We start from the raw sequence: 18,898 nt of genomic DNA, 5'->3' as shown, positions 1-18,898 counted from the left end.
TGTGTTATCTACACACCTGTTCACAAGCTTCCAACAATTTCAAAAGAATACTCAGATGTACCTTGTCCTTTTTACTTTTTTGCCATTTGCAAAGTGTTTAAAAATACCCTTCACAATGTATGAAAATTATTGTCATATCTTCCAGTATGATAAAACAGAAAATTCTAACCCAGGCTGGTCTGGAACTCACTATGTAACCCAAGCTGCCCTCTAACTCACAGCCATCCACCTGCCTCAACCTCCTGAGTGTTGAGATTACAGGTGTACATTACTATGCCAGCAGCATAACACTGTTTAAATTAGCAAAATCCTAAAAAAAATTTAAATGCTCAATTGTAAAAAGATCAGTAAAGAAAAACACAACATTCAAAAACATCAGTAAAGGAAAATCATTTATTCAATTATCAATTTATTCAACATAATTATCAATAGTCATAATGTATTGTTCAAATGTTAAAATAATTAGGTCAAATAATATTGTTAATACTTTCTTAAGAATCCAGAAATAATACTAAATAGCAAATATATTATAAAATAGACATGGACTTACTATTATTGGAAACTAAATCTTATTTGCAATTACTTACAGTACATCCACTATTGTGTAAATTCCTACCTTTGGGAGTGTGAGATTGGGGGGGGGGGTAATTTCAGCAAACAGATACAGGAGACAGAGATTCCAGGAGGTAAGAGTACAGGGTTTGTCAGTCACAGGACTCTAAAACAGTAGGCACTTAAGTATGTTCAAAGTAGAATATTTACTCTGACACACTATTCTATTTAGAGTCTCAAAGACCAGTCAGATGACTATAGATTCATTTCACTGCTAGTAATGACCACTTAAAGAGTTGAAAAGTTGGGTGCTGTTTAGACAATCATCTTTAATAGGATGAATATATTTGTCATGTTACCCAAACTGGACCTGAACGGAAAGCTACCTGGACAGTACTGAAGTGCCAGGAACAGAAACAGCACTGAGGACTCGAACTACAACAGTGGAAGAAAAGGGTGCAGGTTAGTGAAAGAATCTGGCCAGTGACTACACACTGGGCCGCGATGGGAAAAGACTACTCAGTAGCTCAGTCCCTTTCTCTGGAAATGGGCAACAGGAAACATGGCGGGAAGGTAAGCCAGTGTGATCGCCAGAGACTGAGTTGAAATACCAACAGGCCATTGAACTGGTCTATCAGTTAGTGGAAATGACAAAATAAGGGTCAGCAGTGGGATTAAAACTGGAAACAGATAAAGCCAATAAAGATATGAACCAACATATATTTTGTACATCTCTAACATGGTAATGTAGGGAAATTTATATAGTGAAAGACACCAGACATTTCTAGACTACACCAGAAGCTTGTAAAATACAAAACTTTATTTTCACAGTGAGTTAAGTTCATAAATCTTCCTCTGAAGAGGTACATTCCACCAGAGAACACAGGGAGAGCCAGGAGACTACTACAGCAAACAAGTTAGGTAAATGTTCCCAAATGGACTTGGTTTGCATTGTTAGAAAGTAACAAACAGCAAACAACAAAGGGAGCAGCTCTTGAAGGAGCAAGAAGACTCTCCAAGGGAAGGCTAACACAACCAACTTTGCACCCCAAGGATGAGCACCAGAACAAACAGATGCACCTAAGTATTTTTAAACATAAAACAAATTACATTTCTGACAACCTGATCAAAAAATAACTACCTATAATCTCAGAGATAAAGAAAAAGTATTAAAAAAATAACATAAATCAGATTATGTTTGATCAAAACCACCATATAATACCCAAATCTGATTCAGGTATCTTAAATGGTTAAAACCTAATATTATATAACACCATTATCATTAATATACAAAATAAAATGTGAAACAAGGGCAAATTACTAAACTTCTAATGACTATGATATCAGAATAACAATTAACAAAATTGATGGTAATTAACATATTCCATATAACTTTTACATAATGGGGAAACTAATGTTCTTTTATAAATTTGGAAAAAAGTGTACTGATGCAAACATCTTTTGAGATACATGTTGAACCTCTGCTATTAATTTAGAAAAAGAAAGTTTCCTATTTATTAATTGACTTTATCTGACTTCCTCCAAGAGGTATGGATCCCATGTAGTACCACAGACCAGAAGTACAACTACACCCTACAAGGAAAAAAGCAAGAATGCTGTATGCTATTTAAAAAACTAACGTTAAATTAAAAAACACAAAAACCTAAAGTAATTTGCAACGGCAGATGCAGCTGTCCCCTTTTCCCATTGATAGTGTTTTTGTAAATCAATTACCATCACTATCAAAATAAATCAAGATGGACCAAGCCTTGCTGGCAGAGGAGTCAAAGTTCATGCCACATACCTGAAACCATCTCTAGAATTTTAATACAGTGATTTGAAAAATCACATGAACAGCTGCAACCTGTGAACATCTGCCTGCATTTCAAAATTCAATTCCACCCATCTCAAATGAATACAAGCGATTTCTTCCTACAAATGTCTCCCTGCTAAATCTATGCATAGCATGCTCTGACTACCTGTTGAAACTTACCTCATTAAACAGATCCGTTCCATCTGCTCCTGCTGCTCTCATCAGTTCATCCTCCCCGCCAGGATGGTACTCCATATATGGGCTGACATTGTAAACAAGTCCTGCATCAAAGCAAGGAGAAATAATATCCAAATGAACTTCCTAGAGATAAAACCTATAAGGTCCAATAAATCTCTCTCAACATTTCATTTAAGAGTTCATTTTTTTCTCAAAGTACTATGAGCTGTAAAGCTTGAAATTTCACTGCTCTTGAAAGCTAGCTAATTAACCTGCCAGTTTCCTGGTCTCTTATAAACAATAGGGGTCTTGTTGGTTAAGACATAAAAGTTCAATATATCAATATCTGCACTAGAAAAGTAACATTTGCACCAGCTCCTTGAGCCACAATTCCTACAGAGTAATGTGAAGGGGGCCAAGTGACCTGCACACTCCTCTTCCTGCAGGAGAGGAACCTGGTCCTTAGGAAACTCAGGTCCTTCCTAACTTCCAGTGAGAGTGCCAGCTCTCTTCTCCAGAGAGACATGATTATTATTAAGATGACCCATAAGTAATCTGTTTCTGTTCTAGGAGAAGATGTCATACTAACCAGGTTTTTTTCAGAATTCAAACATCCATGAAAATACTGACCAGAACACTGTCTCTGCTCATAAAACATAAAGAAATGCAAAAGACCACACAGAATTTTCTCCCAACACAAAGAAACTATGGAATTTTTTAATGTACATACACATATCCCACAGAAATAACATTTCATCCCATTGCTGTCTACTGCCCTGGTGAAAGTCTGATGAGAAAGATGGATCTCTTCTTCATGAGTCAGATCTTCAGTAAGGCTAAGCCATGATGAGCATTTGGCCTGCTCTATAGAAGGTGGCCTGTCTCATCTCTGCAGTTGCCCAAAGAATAAAGCTTTCCAAACCTTCATCTTTTGACCTTCCCCAAATATTTATTTAATCTATACAAGCATTCAACTACATTTTTATCTTTGAAAACAAATGAACAGGGAACAAAGCAGGAAATGCTGGTTGGAGGATTCATCAAGGAAGCAAGCATTCTATATCTGTCCTAGAAAGCTAATAGCAGACCAATCCAGCTGTAAAAACAATTCAAAGATGCAATGAGAACTGGTTTTGTTTGAATATCTAAAACTGATTCCTCATTCAGGAAGACTTCCATACATTTAAACAACCCCAAACTAAAACGTTCATCTGATATACTCATCTTGGAGGGAAGAGGAGGCTGTTGTAAATCCAAAAACGCTACTGTGACTTTTCTATTTTAGAAAATAACTTACAATTCAGAGTTCACTACAAAATTACAGAGGCAAACACAAAAGGCAGTGAATTCACAGACAATCCAGCAGTCCATCATATTCAGGAGGATGGTTCCCTGCTCCTTAATGCTTCAAAACCCATAGTTCAGAAATATGAGTTGTAATAGGATCAAAATCACCCCCAATAGGATTTTTGAGACACAGGATACTTCTTAGACAAATTTCAAACTTTTTGGGCAACTGAGTCTTGATCAGATTACTCGAGACAAATGTCCTCTGTGTGAATGTCACATGTTTCAGCAGCCAGCTTTTCAAGCAGCTTTAATAGCTTTGTCAGTACATCTGACATACCCCATGTGTTCTCCACAGCCTTGCAGACCTTCATGTTGACAACCTTCTCATACTCTTACCTTCTTTCTGACAGACCAGGATCACTCTGTAGGTCTGAGAACATCACATTCTCTTCAGAGGGACAAAGCTGGGGATGTTTACAGAACCCTTCCCCAAGAGCAGTGAAGACTTACTATTTTGGTCTAAGACATATCAGAGCCAATCACACTTGGCAGTGTCTTTGTAATTTGCTAATTAGGAAGGAAACCAGTTAGTCTCCTTTGATACAGAGACTTATGCCCACCCAACCTATCTTATCTTCCTTTAAACAGTATTTCTTATCAAAAAAAGAAAAACAAAAAGAAGGACCTTGAGTGTTGACTGTGACATGAGAAAGCAGCAGATCTGAACATGTTGTTGCCCATTACATAGCAATAAATGTTATTTGTGACAGCTTACTCTCCTATCCTGTTGCTGTGGTAAGATACCCTGACAAAAGCAGCTCAAGCAAAGTTTAAATTTGGCTCACAAATCCAGGTGACAGTCTATCACCACAGGGAAGTCAAGGCGGCAGGAACATGAGTGCTGTGGAATATTCCTTTACACTGTGTGATGTACGTCACTGTGATTGGTTTAATAAAAAGCTAAATGGCCAATAGCTAGGCAGAACTTTGGGGGCAGAGAGAATGCAGGGGAACAAGAAGGGTGGAGAAGCCAGACAGATGCAGAACAGTCAGATACACAAAATGGAATAGAGGTAAAAGCCACATGGACACACACACACACACACACACACACACACACACACACACACACACACACACATTCTGTTTGGATAGGTTTGCTTATTCTGGGCATTTCATAGAAGTGCAATCATAGAAAACATAGGTTTTTTTATGACTTCCTTCTTCTACTTAGCATATCTGCAAGGTTTATCCATGCTGTTGCAAGCCTAAGTATTTTTTATTTGGTGGCTAGGTAATATGCCACTCATCACTGTCTATCATGTATGGACCAAGAATTATCCCATTTTTTCCCCCTTCTCAATGGAATTTTGAATATCTCAGTTTTGGAGAGCTTGGTTTTCAGTCCTTTCGCCAACTCCCCAGAGACAGGGAAAGCCTTTATCAACCTTCAGAATCTGCATCAGGCCACACTACCTCAGATGGCTAGATTCGGAGCTGCAACATACTCCACTGTAATCTCATACCCAGATCTATGTGACAGTACCTACAGACAACACCATGTTAGACCCAAGTGACACCCGTGTCTATTCATAGATCTCCCAGATGAAGATGCCACAGTTTCTCAGGCTAGGTAACTGTGCATGTGAATCACAATGGCTCACCGTATAGAATTAATGGTATCACCATATTTTAGGCCACATGTTACTAACTGGATTTTCTTCTTTCTTCTCTTCCACAGAGTCGCATAGTAGAGTCCAGGTACTGCAGAAGAAGCTCAAGAAAGACACTTCTGGTGGTCCAAGGTGGAAATTTTTTTTTCCAATAAAACTAAAATATTATGTTTAAAATTCTTGATCTTTCATAAATGTGGGGTTTTCTAGAAGCTACATAGACATGTAATATAAGACTGGAGACAGTAACAGCCAATATATATGAGCTGTCATCTACTAAACTATACATTAGAGATATTTACTAAAATAGAAAATGATGTACTTCTGTATTTTTCTTTTAGAAAAGTTATTTTCATAAAACAAATAGTAGGCTTATTACCTTTATTAAATTGATTTTAAATATTCATTACTTTTCTTAATTAATAGGAACATTAGAGACATCATGCAAACAAAAGCTCTTTAATATTGGGAAAACCCACAGAAACAGCTGACCTGAGCAAGTGGGAACTCATGGACCCCAGTCTGTCAGCTGGGGAACCAACATGGGACCAAACCAGGCCCCCTGAACATGAGTGTCAACTAGAAGCCTCTGGCAATGGGACCAGGATGTATCCCTAGTGCATGAACAGACTTCAGGAGCCCATTTCCCAAGGAGGGATACTCTCTTAGCTTAGATACACAGGGGAGGGCCTAGGCCCTGCCCCAAATGACTTGACAGATTTTGATGAGCCCTCATGGAAGGCCTCACCCTCCCTGGGGAGTGGATGAGGGATGGGATGGGGGGAGGGTTGATGGGAGGCATGGGAAGATGGGAGTGAGAGGGAAACAGATGAGGGATTTCAAGACCCAAAAAAAGTCTGACACATTCAGCTAAGTAAAAATAAACATTCAAAACTAATTTTAGGTCTTAACATTCAAATAAATATTGAAGTTCTATATTGTATCCATTCAATAAATGTTTTTAATGTTGAACATGTATATAGCAAATATATGCCATTATAGAACAGCATTTTCACTTACTTAAAATTTTTACCATTGTTAATTATGTTGGCCCTAAGACACTGGGAAAAGATATGTTCATAAGTTAAAAAAAAAAACATGGTGTAATTCACTATTTTTCAACTACAAAGATGGAAGTTTCTCTAAGCCTTAAAGTCTGAGGACTGTGACAACTTCGCCATCTTGTGTTCAATAAAGAAACTGCACTACCATTTTCATTACTGTGTCTAGTTTTAACAATTGCTGGACCGAATTAAAATTTCTAACTCTCAATGAAAATTTTAATTCTACCCCTCAATTCTACTAATGTCTGTTATGTACTTTAAAGAATTGTAACCATACATAACATGGTCTTCCTAATGAACTGATTCTTTGTGTATGTGTGTCATGTATGTAGTTATTAGTGTGGGTGTGTACGCATGCGTGTGGAAGCCAGAGGCTTTGAGACAGAGCTCATCAACCTCTGGTCTCCACAGACACACACGGAACAGTGTTCTCACAAGTGCACATGTGCACAAGGAAGCACATATATACATACAAATATGCGCACATGCATACAACACACACACACACTGTTTCCTTTAGATTCTCAGAGACGCTTTTCCTACAGTATTCCATCACAAGGCTCTGATGGGCACTTATTCCCACATGCTGGGTGCCACTGAACATTATAACCCCATCGCCTTGGTGGTAAATTACTTGGCAAACACATGCTTCCTTTCAAATGGAATACAACACAGGGATTCTACAGAAAGATTTACATTCCAGAAGTTTCCTGTCTTCTGCATCAAAATGTAAAAGGTTATAAGAAAGAATACAGTCCAAAGTGAGAATAACATTATCTACGGTCCAGTGAGGTCATTTTGTTACTGAAGTCTGAAACACATCCTGATTCAGGCTCTGTATATTACCAATGGAAAGTTAGCAAGTTTCTGAAGTGTTAGGTAACCACCACCTACCTCTTATACATATCCAACAGTCATCTTTCTTATTGTGTGTCTTAAGCTCTTCTTCAGTTACATCAATTAACCTGCCTTTCAGTCCAGTTAAGTCCTTTCCACTTCTGGTCAGTCGAATCCAATCCATAAGACTTCTGCCTTGTTTTAAAGGTACCTAAGAGTGGAAAACAGAAATTGCATCCAGTTTCAAAGGGGCCACTTCCCTTTCCTCCTCCTTTGAGTTGTTTTTGGGCTATGTCAGTCCTTTTATTCTCCTTTTAAAAGAAACCCTGGGAGGCTATGATGGAAACATGGCAAGGTTGAAGACATCCTGGACTACATTGCAAGATTCCATCTCCAAAACAAAAACAAAACAAAACAAAAAAAAAGAAAAAAAGAAAAAAGAAAAAGAAAAGATAAAACTGGAGCCCAACAATTCTATAAATCCTCTCATCTTTTGTATGTGTGTGGGGGGGGGTTGTCAAATTTGTTCTACTATATTAGAAGTTTACTTTGTTTTCAACAGGGGAGTTTCTGCCATGAAACTGCTCAGCCTGTTCATGAAGCTGTAGCCACTAACCCTCCTGAGTACTGGGATTACAAAGGTAAGACGCCATATCTGGCTCTTTCTTCCTTTTTTTAAATTTATTTATTTATTTTTAAATTTAGCTCCCCCTTTATTTTCTTTTACTTTTTTAAACTTTTAGGTAATTTTAATTGACTTTATCATTATTACAGGGAGAGAGGAGGCACTTCTGTCTAGTTTAAGATGTCCAGGAAATTCAGATGCCTAGAATTTTAAACAAAATATTATTTAGGATACCAAGCTATGAGATAGGACTTAGAAATACTCTCACAAACTTTCCTCAGAATGGTATACCAGACACAGTATTAACTCTAAAGTCAAAAACTGGAATGTCCAGCTCCTAGTTCTGTTACTAATTATATTATTGTTGCCAATTTGAACCAAAATTCACAACCCTAACAATCAAGAGATTTGATAGAAGATACACCAATGATTGGCTAAAGTGAACCTTTTCTGAGTTATCAGTATAAACAGAATATCAGAAATTACTGTACCACAATGTTTTCTACAAACACACTGGTAAAGTTTATCAAGCACTGGACGATACTAGCACTGTGCAGAGAGAATGAGGAGCGGAGGAAGGCGTAAGTGAATGTGTCACTGATATGAGCACAGTGCAGCAATGTCGAGGACCTCAAAGCCTCAGACACAGGGGAACTGGCAAAGCCATCTTCTAGCCTTGAGTGTGAATGTTGATAGTGTTATGTAGAAACTACCAACCACAGCTTCCTCCTGTGGGAAGAGCTCCCTCCAGAGACCTTCTACCTAGATTAGCTAACCCTGCCTCAAAGATTGCCTGAAACCAAGGACAGCGCCAAACATCCTAGGGATATTTTGTAAAAATTCATACATTTTCTTTTTTCCTTCACAATTCATTGAAAGTAGTTTATACTGTGGATATTAGTGACCTCAGCATTTCTTTTCTTTTTTACTAAGAACTCTCACATTTCCACTTATAGGAAGCATTTCATGGCTTTTCTCTGGCACAGGGGATTTTCCAGAACTTGGGCCATTACTGAGTGAGTGAATGGTAACTTGAAGACAAGAACTTACATTTTCAACTACCTATCTGGTAATAAAGTAGATGGCTACTGAGTGACTAAGGGATGTGCAGTACATGCACCTTAGACACAGGACAAGAGGACTCATGCTGTTGACTGTGGATGACAGAAAACACGGGGCATTAGCTGGGGGAGACTACTGTATTTATAGTGGAGCCCTTTTTGGAAAATGTTTACCAACTCCTGCCTACAGGATTTAGTACAGAATACTCTGAGTTCTGTTTTCTTTTACAAATAAATTTTCAAGGTTTTAAGGTGAAGGATTGGTCCAAATGTGCCCTCCCAAAAAAACACATATAATAAACTCACTTTCCAAGGTGGGGCCCATTGGGAGCTGTTTAGATTCTGAGGGCTTATGTTAATTATAAACGGGGTTTGGAGTTACCCAGTCCCTTGTATTCTTTATTGCCCTATGATGCCTTCCACCACATTCCAACAAAGCAAAAAGGCCCTGGCCAGATAGGAGCTTTTTTACCCTCCCCTTATAATAAACAAATCTGTCTTTTATCCATTATCCACTCTTGGGTATTCTCTTTCAATGACACAAAGTGTACTGACACAAAGGTACACACGTATTTTAATTAGTTAAGATAGTCTAGTGGAATAATCTGTATTGAACGGGGCCACTCTTTACATCTGTCCAACTACCTCATTACAAAGTACCAGGAGAATGGTACTGCAGAAGCATGCATACTCGAGGAAGCTTGTATAGCTCACTTTCCAGAGTCCTATCTATCTTACGCATTCATTTACCTCCAAAATAAATAGGTCAGTAGTTCTGGGGTACATTCTATCATCTCATTCTACACTCTCATTCTGATTATTCATGAAACCCTTCCGGTGCCTCAATTCCAATCAAAGAATCAAGAGTGAGAAAAATAATTCCTACCCCAGAGAAAATTCCTGGGCTCTCTCCAGGCTTTAATTCCGAAAGCAGTTAATCTTTTGGAAAAGCAAAACAAATCATGGGTCTCCCTTCTACAGTAGCTCCATATAGTAATGTCTTCAAATCCCTCAACTGTTAGTCACACCCTTTATAATCTGGTCATTGTTTGCATTATGTTTTAGCCTCAGCTCCTTTTTATCAAATGCTTTGGCCAAATGGGAATAGATTACTCCATTAGTATCAAGTACTGGCTCACAGTGTTTCTCCAATCTGATCCAACCCTTTCTTGGTGATAACACCCTACTGAAGTATGAATTGTAATTGTCTGTTTACTTATTTGTTCTGCCTGTGAGACTAAGATACTTGAAACCAGAGACCCCATCTTCACCAGACCATACTGTATTAGTTACTTTTTGCTGCTGTGTCTAAAATCAATTTATGGAAGAAAGAGTTTATTTTGGCTTATGGTTCAGAACGGTTGTAACAGCAAGGAAGGCATGGCAGCTGGAAGCCAGAGCGGGAAGCTGACTAATCATATGTTACCTGCACACAGAAATCAATCAGAGAAAACAAGCTGGAACTGTGGTTGGTTATAAACCCCCAAGCTTGCCCAAAGTGACACACTGTTTCCAACAAAGCCAAACCTCCTGAAGGTTCCATAACATCCCCAAACGGCATCACCAGGAGGGGACCACATGCTCAAATGCCTCAACTTATGTAGAATATTGCTCAATCAAACCATTACACCTTTGCTACCACATCTATGTAGCTCCTTGCCTTTGCTTGGAAGTTTTGTTTTCCTTTAAATGACTGCTGAAAACGTAAGTTTTTATGGAGAAAGTCAGTAACTGGTTTTCTCACTGTGAAAAGGGTAGCTTTTGACTACACAGTCAAACATTTAGGTGAAGAAGAGCAGCAGGAGGGTGAGATACATGACTTGATTGATGGCTGATGACCAGATGCTCACATAGCAACTCATGTCAGACCTTTGTTAACCTATTTCTTTTTACCCGGAATGGAGACAGTAAAATGCCCCCACTCCATATGGTAGCTATGAAGATTCAATGGACATAGGAAAAGTACTCAAAACATACAAGGCCATCAGTGAGCACATAAAACATCTCACTACCATGTATGATTAAAGCTGGGTTCACACACTTCTGTAAAACAAATGTAAATCTCAACTCATTTTCTGATCTAAGGTCAGAACTCCAGGTCTAAGTGGAGAAAAGCAGGAACGTTCAGTGAAGGTCGCAAAGTCACATAAAGTAAAACTCAAAACAGAAATCAGGTGGCCCAAGAAGGCAGAAGTCCCAAAAGAAAACACCAAGATGTGGTTACTGAATAAGGAAGTGCCAAAATAACACAAGCAGATAGCGTTCGCCTGGCAATGAACACAAGGCACAATTTTTTTTAACTGAATTTAGTAAATATATATCCGTATTCCACCTGCTGCTAACAGTAACCATGTTCAACAAATATTCAAGAGCATGGTATCAAATTCAGAGTCAGCCAGGAGTAGCCACAGAGGAGGCAGTGCTGGGACAATTGACTATCACATTCATAGAGGAGAGGTGGCGGTAAATCTAGCCACCAGCCTTGCAGTGAAGTCTCTCAGGCCGCTACTGCTCAGCCTTGTACCCTCTGACAGTAAAGAACAAAAGGTAGAGAGGACAGCCTGAGGGAGGGAAGCAACTACGCCGGAAGCAGGGTGCCTGGCTGACCTACCGGCCAGCTTCAGCAGCACCAACAGACCGGGCATTTGAGTCAGTAGACAACGGCGTCCCCACTTACCTTGCTGCGCCCCTGGGAGGCGACGCGCTGCTGGGAGCCGGGGGCCGGGAAAGCCTGGGAAGGGACGTTCAGCATCCTTGGCCCGCTACCCGGGCCGCGTACGGGCTCCGCCACCAGACAGGCTCGCCTGGCCGGGGACCCCAGCGGCCACCACCGCCTGCTCCGGCTCCGCGGCCGGGCAGAGGCCAAGCCCCCGACCCACTTCCGGGGTCGCCAAGGGTCAGGCGCGCCATGACGTAGCACGCTCACGGGAGGCGCGGGGTGGGGGCGGAGTCAGAGGGAAGGAGCACGCGCTGGGGGGAGGCGGAGTGTGGAGGGGGGGGAAATGGGTTTTGCGGTAAAAGCGCATGCTCAGTTAGTCTCTGATCCTAAACTTCAGCACCACAGGGAAATGACAGCTTCCTGCGGAAAGATTAGTGGGTGAAGCTGTTCCTCAGCCCTGGTGCTGATCGAGTCCGAGGATATTTTCTTGTTCACCCAGATCATCAGCTCCTGTCCCTTGATAAACACCACCATCAAACTGCTTGAAATATGGCAGAAAATACCACTATCAAGACGTTCGGATTGCTGAGTATTTCTCTCCTGTAAGTTCTAGAAAAAGAGGACATCACAGCTTTATGAGCTAAGAAGCCAAATGCAAGGAGCCTCTGCTGTGGGTTAAGAAAGCTTCACCTTTCCACATTGCCTGTCTGGAAAACAACTAAAAGAGGTTTCCAGCCTCCTACTCTATCCATACACGCACATATTTCTCCTCCTCCCTAAATGGAGTGATTTGGTTTTTAGTGTCATCCTTACACTTAATGGTTTGTGTAAGTTACTTTTAGTTTCTTAAAGGAAGGTTTACCTAGCTGCATGGGCTTGGGTTTCTGTAGAAATAAATGGCCATACCTTAACTACACCACATATAGGATTACTAATAGCTATCTAATGAAAGACAGGACACCTTACACTATCCTAATTTGTTAACAAGAGAAGCATCTAATGTTGGGGGTCTGGGTTGGTGATGTCCTGGGCCTTCTTTTGCATGTATCTTGGAGAATATACAAATCCATAGAGTAGAATCCAATAGCAAGAGAACATTTCCTCAAAGAGCAGCTCTGAATAATGCTATCCATTCTCTGTTGGGTACTATTTTTTCCCTGACTCTAGACCCATTATTTATTTAAATTATGTAGTCTATAGAGTTCCTGGCAGACTAAGTTATGATAATATATTTTACTATTATAATAGAAAGTCTGTGGATATGTTTAGTCATTCAAGCAAGAAGCTTGAATTTCTTAGCTGGCTAATTACCTCTCGTCTCCACCTTACCAATTTTTATTCCGGAATATTGCAGGAAAATATTTTTGAGATATTGCCAGGCAAGCATCGAGGTTGAGTTTTTCTGCCTCATCCTCACAAGTAGCTCAGATTATAAGTTAATAAAAAGATATGCTTACTTGAAGTTGAACTGTTAATCCGATGATTATATATAAACTAAAAGGACATCATAATGATAGTTTGTATGTCACCTTAACCTGAAAATTGCCCATTTTGTCTCATTAAATGATAGGGTAGTTTTCTCATGTGAAGGCTGTGTAAGAAAAACCAATCAGAGAACTTATTTTGCATCCCATAAGAAAATGTTTATATGAGAATATTGTGAGCAGGGAAACTAGAGCAAAAGGAAAACTGATAATATTGAAGTTCATGTCTGCCAAATCTAAGCTTTGCCTAGGACAAGAAAAAATACTTTCATGTTCTGAACTTTTTTAGACTCCATACAAATCACTCCAATTTAAACATTTTGTTTTAATTGTAGGAATCACTCAACATTTACAGTAAATATTGAACACCAGATCAAGAACAAAAGGAGAGTAGAGTGAGAGTCATACTATTCACTGCTCAATTGCAGTCCTTAAAAATTAAGAGGCATAATATTGTTTTCCTTTCTCAATTATTGATAACTGCTTGAAGCATTTTCACCATCAGCTAGCAAACAAATAGTAATATATGAGACTTACAGCATAATGGAATTTTCTTCACTAACTACCAAGCTTACATCATCTGTAACTACAACATCCAATTGAGGTCAATAGCAAACAGCAGACATTACAAGAGCCAGTCTTCAAAGACCAACCAGACAAACAAATGCTATTGTTCTTTGAAAATTACGACTAATGATAAACTTGCAATTCAACAAAGAATCCAAAGCATTCTTTGTGAACCACAGATATTTATAACACAAGCATAACATTTGTACAAGATGCCTATCTTAAATCCCAACATTTAACTCTAGTCTATCGACAAAGAAAAGCCAAAACACTCTAGTGGTTACAAAATTTTTATTAACAATTTATGTACAAATAAATTAGTTTTAGAAAGCTTATGATACATTTATACACAAAATCCAAATCCTACACGGCTCAGTTGTCACCAGAAGTAACTAATTAGATTGATTTTCACAGGGCAATCCCTCAATTTCATCTTCACTATCAGAATCTTCATAAAATGAAATCGTAGCTTGAATTGGGAAATTTTTCAGAAGAGTTTCTGCTTCTTGATATAAGTAATCATAACACTTGGACTTGGGCCAGAACAGTCTGAAAGAAGCAGAGGACATACCAACCTTATGCTTTCACATCCAGGATCCTAATAGCCACAAAATGATCAATTTCCACAAGATCTCTATGCCAACAATTTGTTTACACATCTTAGAGACAGCTTTGAGATGGAAAGTTGAAAACAACTATCATTACAGCTTTCATAGAGTCTGCTTGCCAAAGTAAAAGTAAATGGTTGATTCTTTTACATGGCTTAGATTTCAAAAATGGCCACAGCCTCTATAAGTAGAAGATCAATTCTTTCTTACTTTTCAAGTTATGTGTATGCTTATTCTTACAAAATGTAGAAGAATAAATTTCTAATTTTTTAGAAGGCAAATACATTCCACCACTACATCAAACACTCGGGTGTGGGTGACAGCCAACTTTACTAGCAGCTCGGTACCTCAGACCCTGAACTGGCAGCAATCACTCACTCTCCAACAGAGAACTCTAGATATACACTGGATCAGAAATGCACAAGAACTGTAGTTTCAAAAGCCTGTCTAAGCCTCCACACTTACTCAGTGGAAAATCTGCTCCAACACCAGTCTTTACTCCCAATTCCTCTTCTCTCCCATCCAACCAAATCTGGGAACATTATATCAATGTATTGAGAATTATGTAGGTTTTATACAATTAATTTGCAGGTAAGCATCATTACGTCAGAATTTTCAAAAACTGACCACTATTAATCAGGCCTGGTGGTCCACTTCTATTTTTCATCCAAAGAAAAGAAATAGACAGGCAACTTCACAACTCTTGTGAAGTCACTTTAGTGTAGAGCAAAGAATTCCATCTACATATAATTGAGTGTGTCTAACCAAGGAAAGATTATATTGTGTCCAGTGTGATCAACTTTAAAAGATGGGAAGCTAGGCAACAGAGTGTACATATATTTTCTAGCATGGCACATTAAGAGCTTATAATCCAGATGCTTAACCAAGTAGCATTTATGCATCTAATAAATGTGGTATCAAGCTCTTATTCCAACATAACCCACCAATCAAAAATGAATAAGTCAAGAACCCTATCCTCAAAGAATTGACCAATGAATAAAAAGCATAAAATGCACAATATTAGTCAACACAGAGATTAATGAAAATTAAATAAGAAAACTACAATTAATTTCTTCAGCAAAGAAAAAGAGTTGCTTACAATACACCAATATATGTTCTAGTATGTAACTGAAATTGCCAACCCCACCATCCTCCCAAAAACAAAAAACAAAAAACAAAAAAAACGGTCAGTTGGTATCCTCACGCTCTGGTCAGAATTTCTCTATGGAGAGTTCTTCCAGGGATGCCATGCTTTTTCGAGTTCCCCTGTTCTGATTTTTCTAACACTACCCTAGCCCTCCCTTACTCCATGTACTAGGTGGAGGCTTCCCTTCCCCTATGCCTTCTTTAAGAATGATCACCTCTTCCTATGGCACTTCTTTAAGATGACCTCACCCACTGTCATGACCCCGCCCCCTTTCATGACCTCACCCAGCCTTTCACCTGTGCTTGCAGGGAAGGCTTTCAGGCAGGCTCCTGACATGTACAAGACTCTCTCTAATTACTCTGCTTGGACATCCCAAAGCACACACAATATGACAAACAAAAATTCAGACTCATTTCCTCATTCCCCACATCTGCATTGTCATAGAATGGCACTCACCTAGTCAGCAGCCACAAATTTGGGAGGCAGTCTGGCTGTTTAGCTGTTCTTCACCTACCTTCCCAGTGCATTATAAAGCCAAGCTTTGTCACCCAAGTTGTTCCTACATCTCCACTAAGTCCTACTTCCATTTCTGGTGGCTTAGAAAGGCTCTCCTTCCTTTCTTACGTGTAACTACACTTTGGGTGCTTTAATCCTTATTCCAGCCCCTTAATGATTTTCCTGAAACATCTATCTCATTATACCATTTTCTGGCTAAAATCTATAACCATCAATACCTCCTACAGAGTAAAGTCCATGGGCTATGGACACAGCTCTATAGGTTCTGGCCTTTTACAACCTGGCTGTCACCATTGAGGCTACACACAGCCAAATCCCTGGTCTTTGGAGTTCTGGTAGGAGCCATGCTGTTTGAATATCCTGTCCCTCCTTTTCAATGTCATTTCTTTTGACCCAAATGTCCCCTTATCTGATTCTTGGAGACTTAACATAATAACCATAACTAATTTATAGCACATTCTTTGTGAGCTGTCCCCAGCCCCTCAACAATTACATATTTAGGGCCCTGAACTCACTTCAAAAGTAAACAAAAGAAGGCTTAAGGGATGGTTTAGTGTTTAAGACACTGAGTGTTCTTCCAGAGGACCTGGGTTCAGGTCCCAGTACCCACATGGCAACTTAAAACATCTGCAACTCCAGTTCCAAGGGATCCTACTCCTCTTCTGATTTCTCTGGGTGCCAGGCATACACATGGTTCACATGCATACACGCAGGCAAAATAATAAGACACATAAAAATAAAAAAACTTTAAAAAAATCTGGCCACAGTAAATACTCCAACATTTGTCGTTTGCTGTCCTTCAGTCACTTTTAGCATATGTAGGTAACCAACACGTATCAACTACTATACACCACATACAAACACACAGTTGTAGTCCAGGCTTTCTCTAACACAAGTCTTCTTTTAAAAGTCCCAAGAACACCACACAATTATAAACATTTCATCTCAAATAAAAGGGAAAAAGCTACAAAGAGTCTTATAGAATGGCCGACTTCCTGTGGCAAAAATTAAAATAAAATAAAGCAAACAAAAAAACAGTAAAAATCAAAAACAGTAAACAGCTAGACCAGCCTTGGGTCACTTTTGACCCCTTTTAGTTGGCAAGAAAATAATACATACACTCTGCATGCTGTGAAGCCAGTTTTACACTGTCTTTTAAGAATAATAAAATAAAATAAAATTCAAAACAACTTTCCCAGCACAGGATATCTCCTATCGTTTCATCCAGAGCCTCTGCCAGGACAGGTAAGCACACTGCCACTGAAATACATTCCCAGCCCCACCGGCTAGCTTTCCTAATCAGTCTGTTTTCTCTCTTGTAGCCAGTTCTTCTAGCATTTACTCACCATGCACCAACTGACAGCCCTGTTCTGTAATAAATCCTGTATTTTCCCATTCTGTGAATAACAAAGTAACAGAATCCTCAGAGTAACTGACAGCAAATTTTCCAAGAGAGAGAAAATGCAGAGCCCGCTACCCAACTAGGCTGCATGATGATGTCCCCATGTCCTCGATAGGGCTGGAGTTGAAGACCTTCAGTAAGGCCTTTGACTCACCTGACAGGGTGTCTGTATTGAGAAAGCTTCCCTGAGGCTTCAGTCACTCCAGGGCCACTGGGCAACTAGGAAGGAAAGGAGTAATCATAGTCACTCTTTGAAGAAACCAGGAAGGTGTATGCCACCCAGTGTTTCTGGTTCAGGTACAAACTGTGACCCTGGGTCTCTTCTCAAACCAGTTCTTTGGCTGCAAGTGTCTGCATCACTGAGAGAATTTCCCAGCCTGCTTTCATAACCCACAGGGACTGGGAAGGCACAGTTAAGCAGTGGACAGATTGGGAGCTCAGGTCACCCTGGGCCTTAAGTCCTCAGGCCCAGGCTGCCTGTGGGGAGTGAGGATGCTCTGCAGCCTGAACCACTGCGGACCACTCTGTCACTTACCGCCTCTGCAGCCTGGTGCTCCTCTCGCTCCTCTTTCTCGCCAGGGGTTCGAAGCCAAGGTCTCCAGAAGTCCTCGGACCTGCAGGATGGCAAGCGCACAAGCCGCGCATAAAGAACGTGAGCCTTGCCACGGCACACAACTAGAACGGAGCACGGACACTGGGCACGGGCAAGGGCAGCGGGCACAGGGCGAGGGCTGAGGTGGAGGGTGCGTGGGGATGAGCCGGGGGCAGGCGGTCCTCTGGCTCCAAGGGCGGCGGGCATGGGACGAGGGTGCGGGGATGGATCCGGGCTGATAGGTACCCAGGCTGCTCAGGCGGCGGCGGGCAGAGGCTGCGCGGGGGTGGGCGCGCTGGGCTGTGCGCGCGCTCGGTGCTCTCCGCAGGGTCCATGGCAGCGCCACAGCTTCAGTGTCGCAGCCAGCCGGGCTTTATCTAGTCCTCGCTCGCAGACCTTCGCACCCCGGCTGCCCCCACTCCGCATAAACAAAACGGCAGCGCGTGAAGGCGCCGCGGGCCGGTCGCTGGTGTGAACGCGTGCACATCCCAAATGGCCAGGGAACGGGCTGCAAGAGCCAGTGTTAAACCCACCCCCACCCCCCGACACACGGCCTGGGAGAAAACCAGCATGTGCCCGAGCAGCCAATTTCCATGTGAAGAGGTTAGGAGGGGATGGAATTAAGCGATTCTACACGTTTTGTGTATTTCTGCAAAAATGCCCCAGGGCTGGTAATTGGCTGACTCTGGCTGGGCTCTTTGGCCTTCAGCAAAAGCAGCTGGCTCTCAGCAGCCTGTGTTCTAAAAACTGGATATGGAGTAAGAAGAAAAAAAGAGTAGCCTTTATTTTTCCCCTCAGGGACAACAAAGACACACACACACACACACACAC

General features: G+C 40.6%; 2 protein-coding genes across 4 annotated transcripts in view; both read right to left on the bottom strand.

The window, feature by feature from the left end:
- LOC100760537 (cytochrome b5 reductase 4) overlaps nucleotides 1-11,983 on the bottom strand; it is a 50,228-nt gene extending 38,245 nt beyond the window's left edge. For all 3 annotated transcript variants that reach the window (XR_003484506.2, XM_027410998.2, XM_027410999.2), the window contains exons 1-3: nucleotides 11,770-11,983; nucleotides 7,464-7,617; nucleotides 2,546-2,646 (exon numbers count right to left, since the gene is read on the bottom strand). Coding sequence is in view for 2 of the 3 variants with exons in the window: in XM_027410998.2 (XP_027266799.1) it covers nucleotides 2,546-2,646; nucleotides 7,464-7,617; nucleotides 11,770-11,844 (330 nt within the window). In the remaining variant the exon portion in view is untranslated. The remainder of the gene's footprint in view (nucleotides 1-2,545; nucleotides 2,647-7,463; nucleotides 7,618-11,769) is intronic.
- A 2,211-nt stretch (nucleotides 11,984-14,194) lies between these two features.
- Ripply2 (ripply transcriptional repressor 2) lies at nucleotides 14,195-18,402 on the bottom strand. Its single transcript, XM_027411391.2, is given in 4 exon segments — nucleotides 14,195-14,351; nucleotides 17,630-17,694; nucleotides 18,011-18,106; nucleotides 18,109-18,402. Coding segments are annotated over 4 exon segments (612 nt in total).
- Between the last annotated feature and the right edge of the window lie 496 nt (nucleotides 18,403-18,898).

The sequence above is a fragment of the Cricetulus griseus genome, chromosome 4 (assembly GCF_003668045.3).
Source record: "Cricetulus griseus strain 17A/GY chromosome 4, alternate assembly CriGri-PICRH-1.0, whole genome shotgun sequence".
In the NCBI taxonomy this organism is placed as follows: Eukaryota; Metazoa; Chordata; class Mammalia; order Rodentia; family Cricetidae; genus Cricetulus; species Cricetulus griseus.
This window is presented reverse-complemented; position numbering and strand designations above follow the sequence as displayed.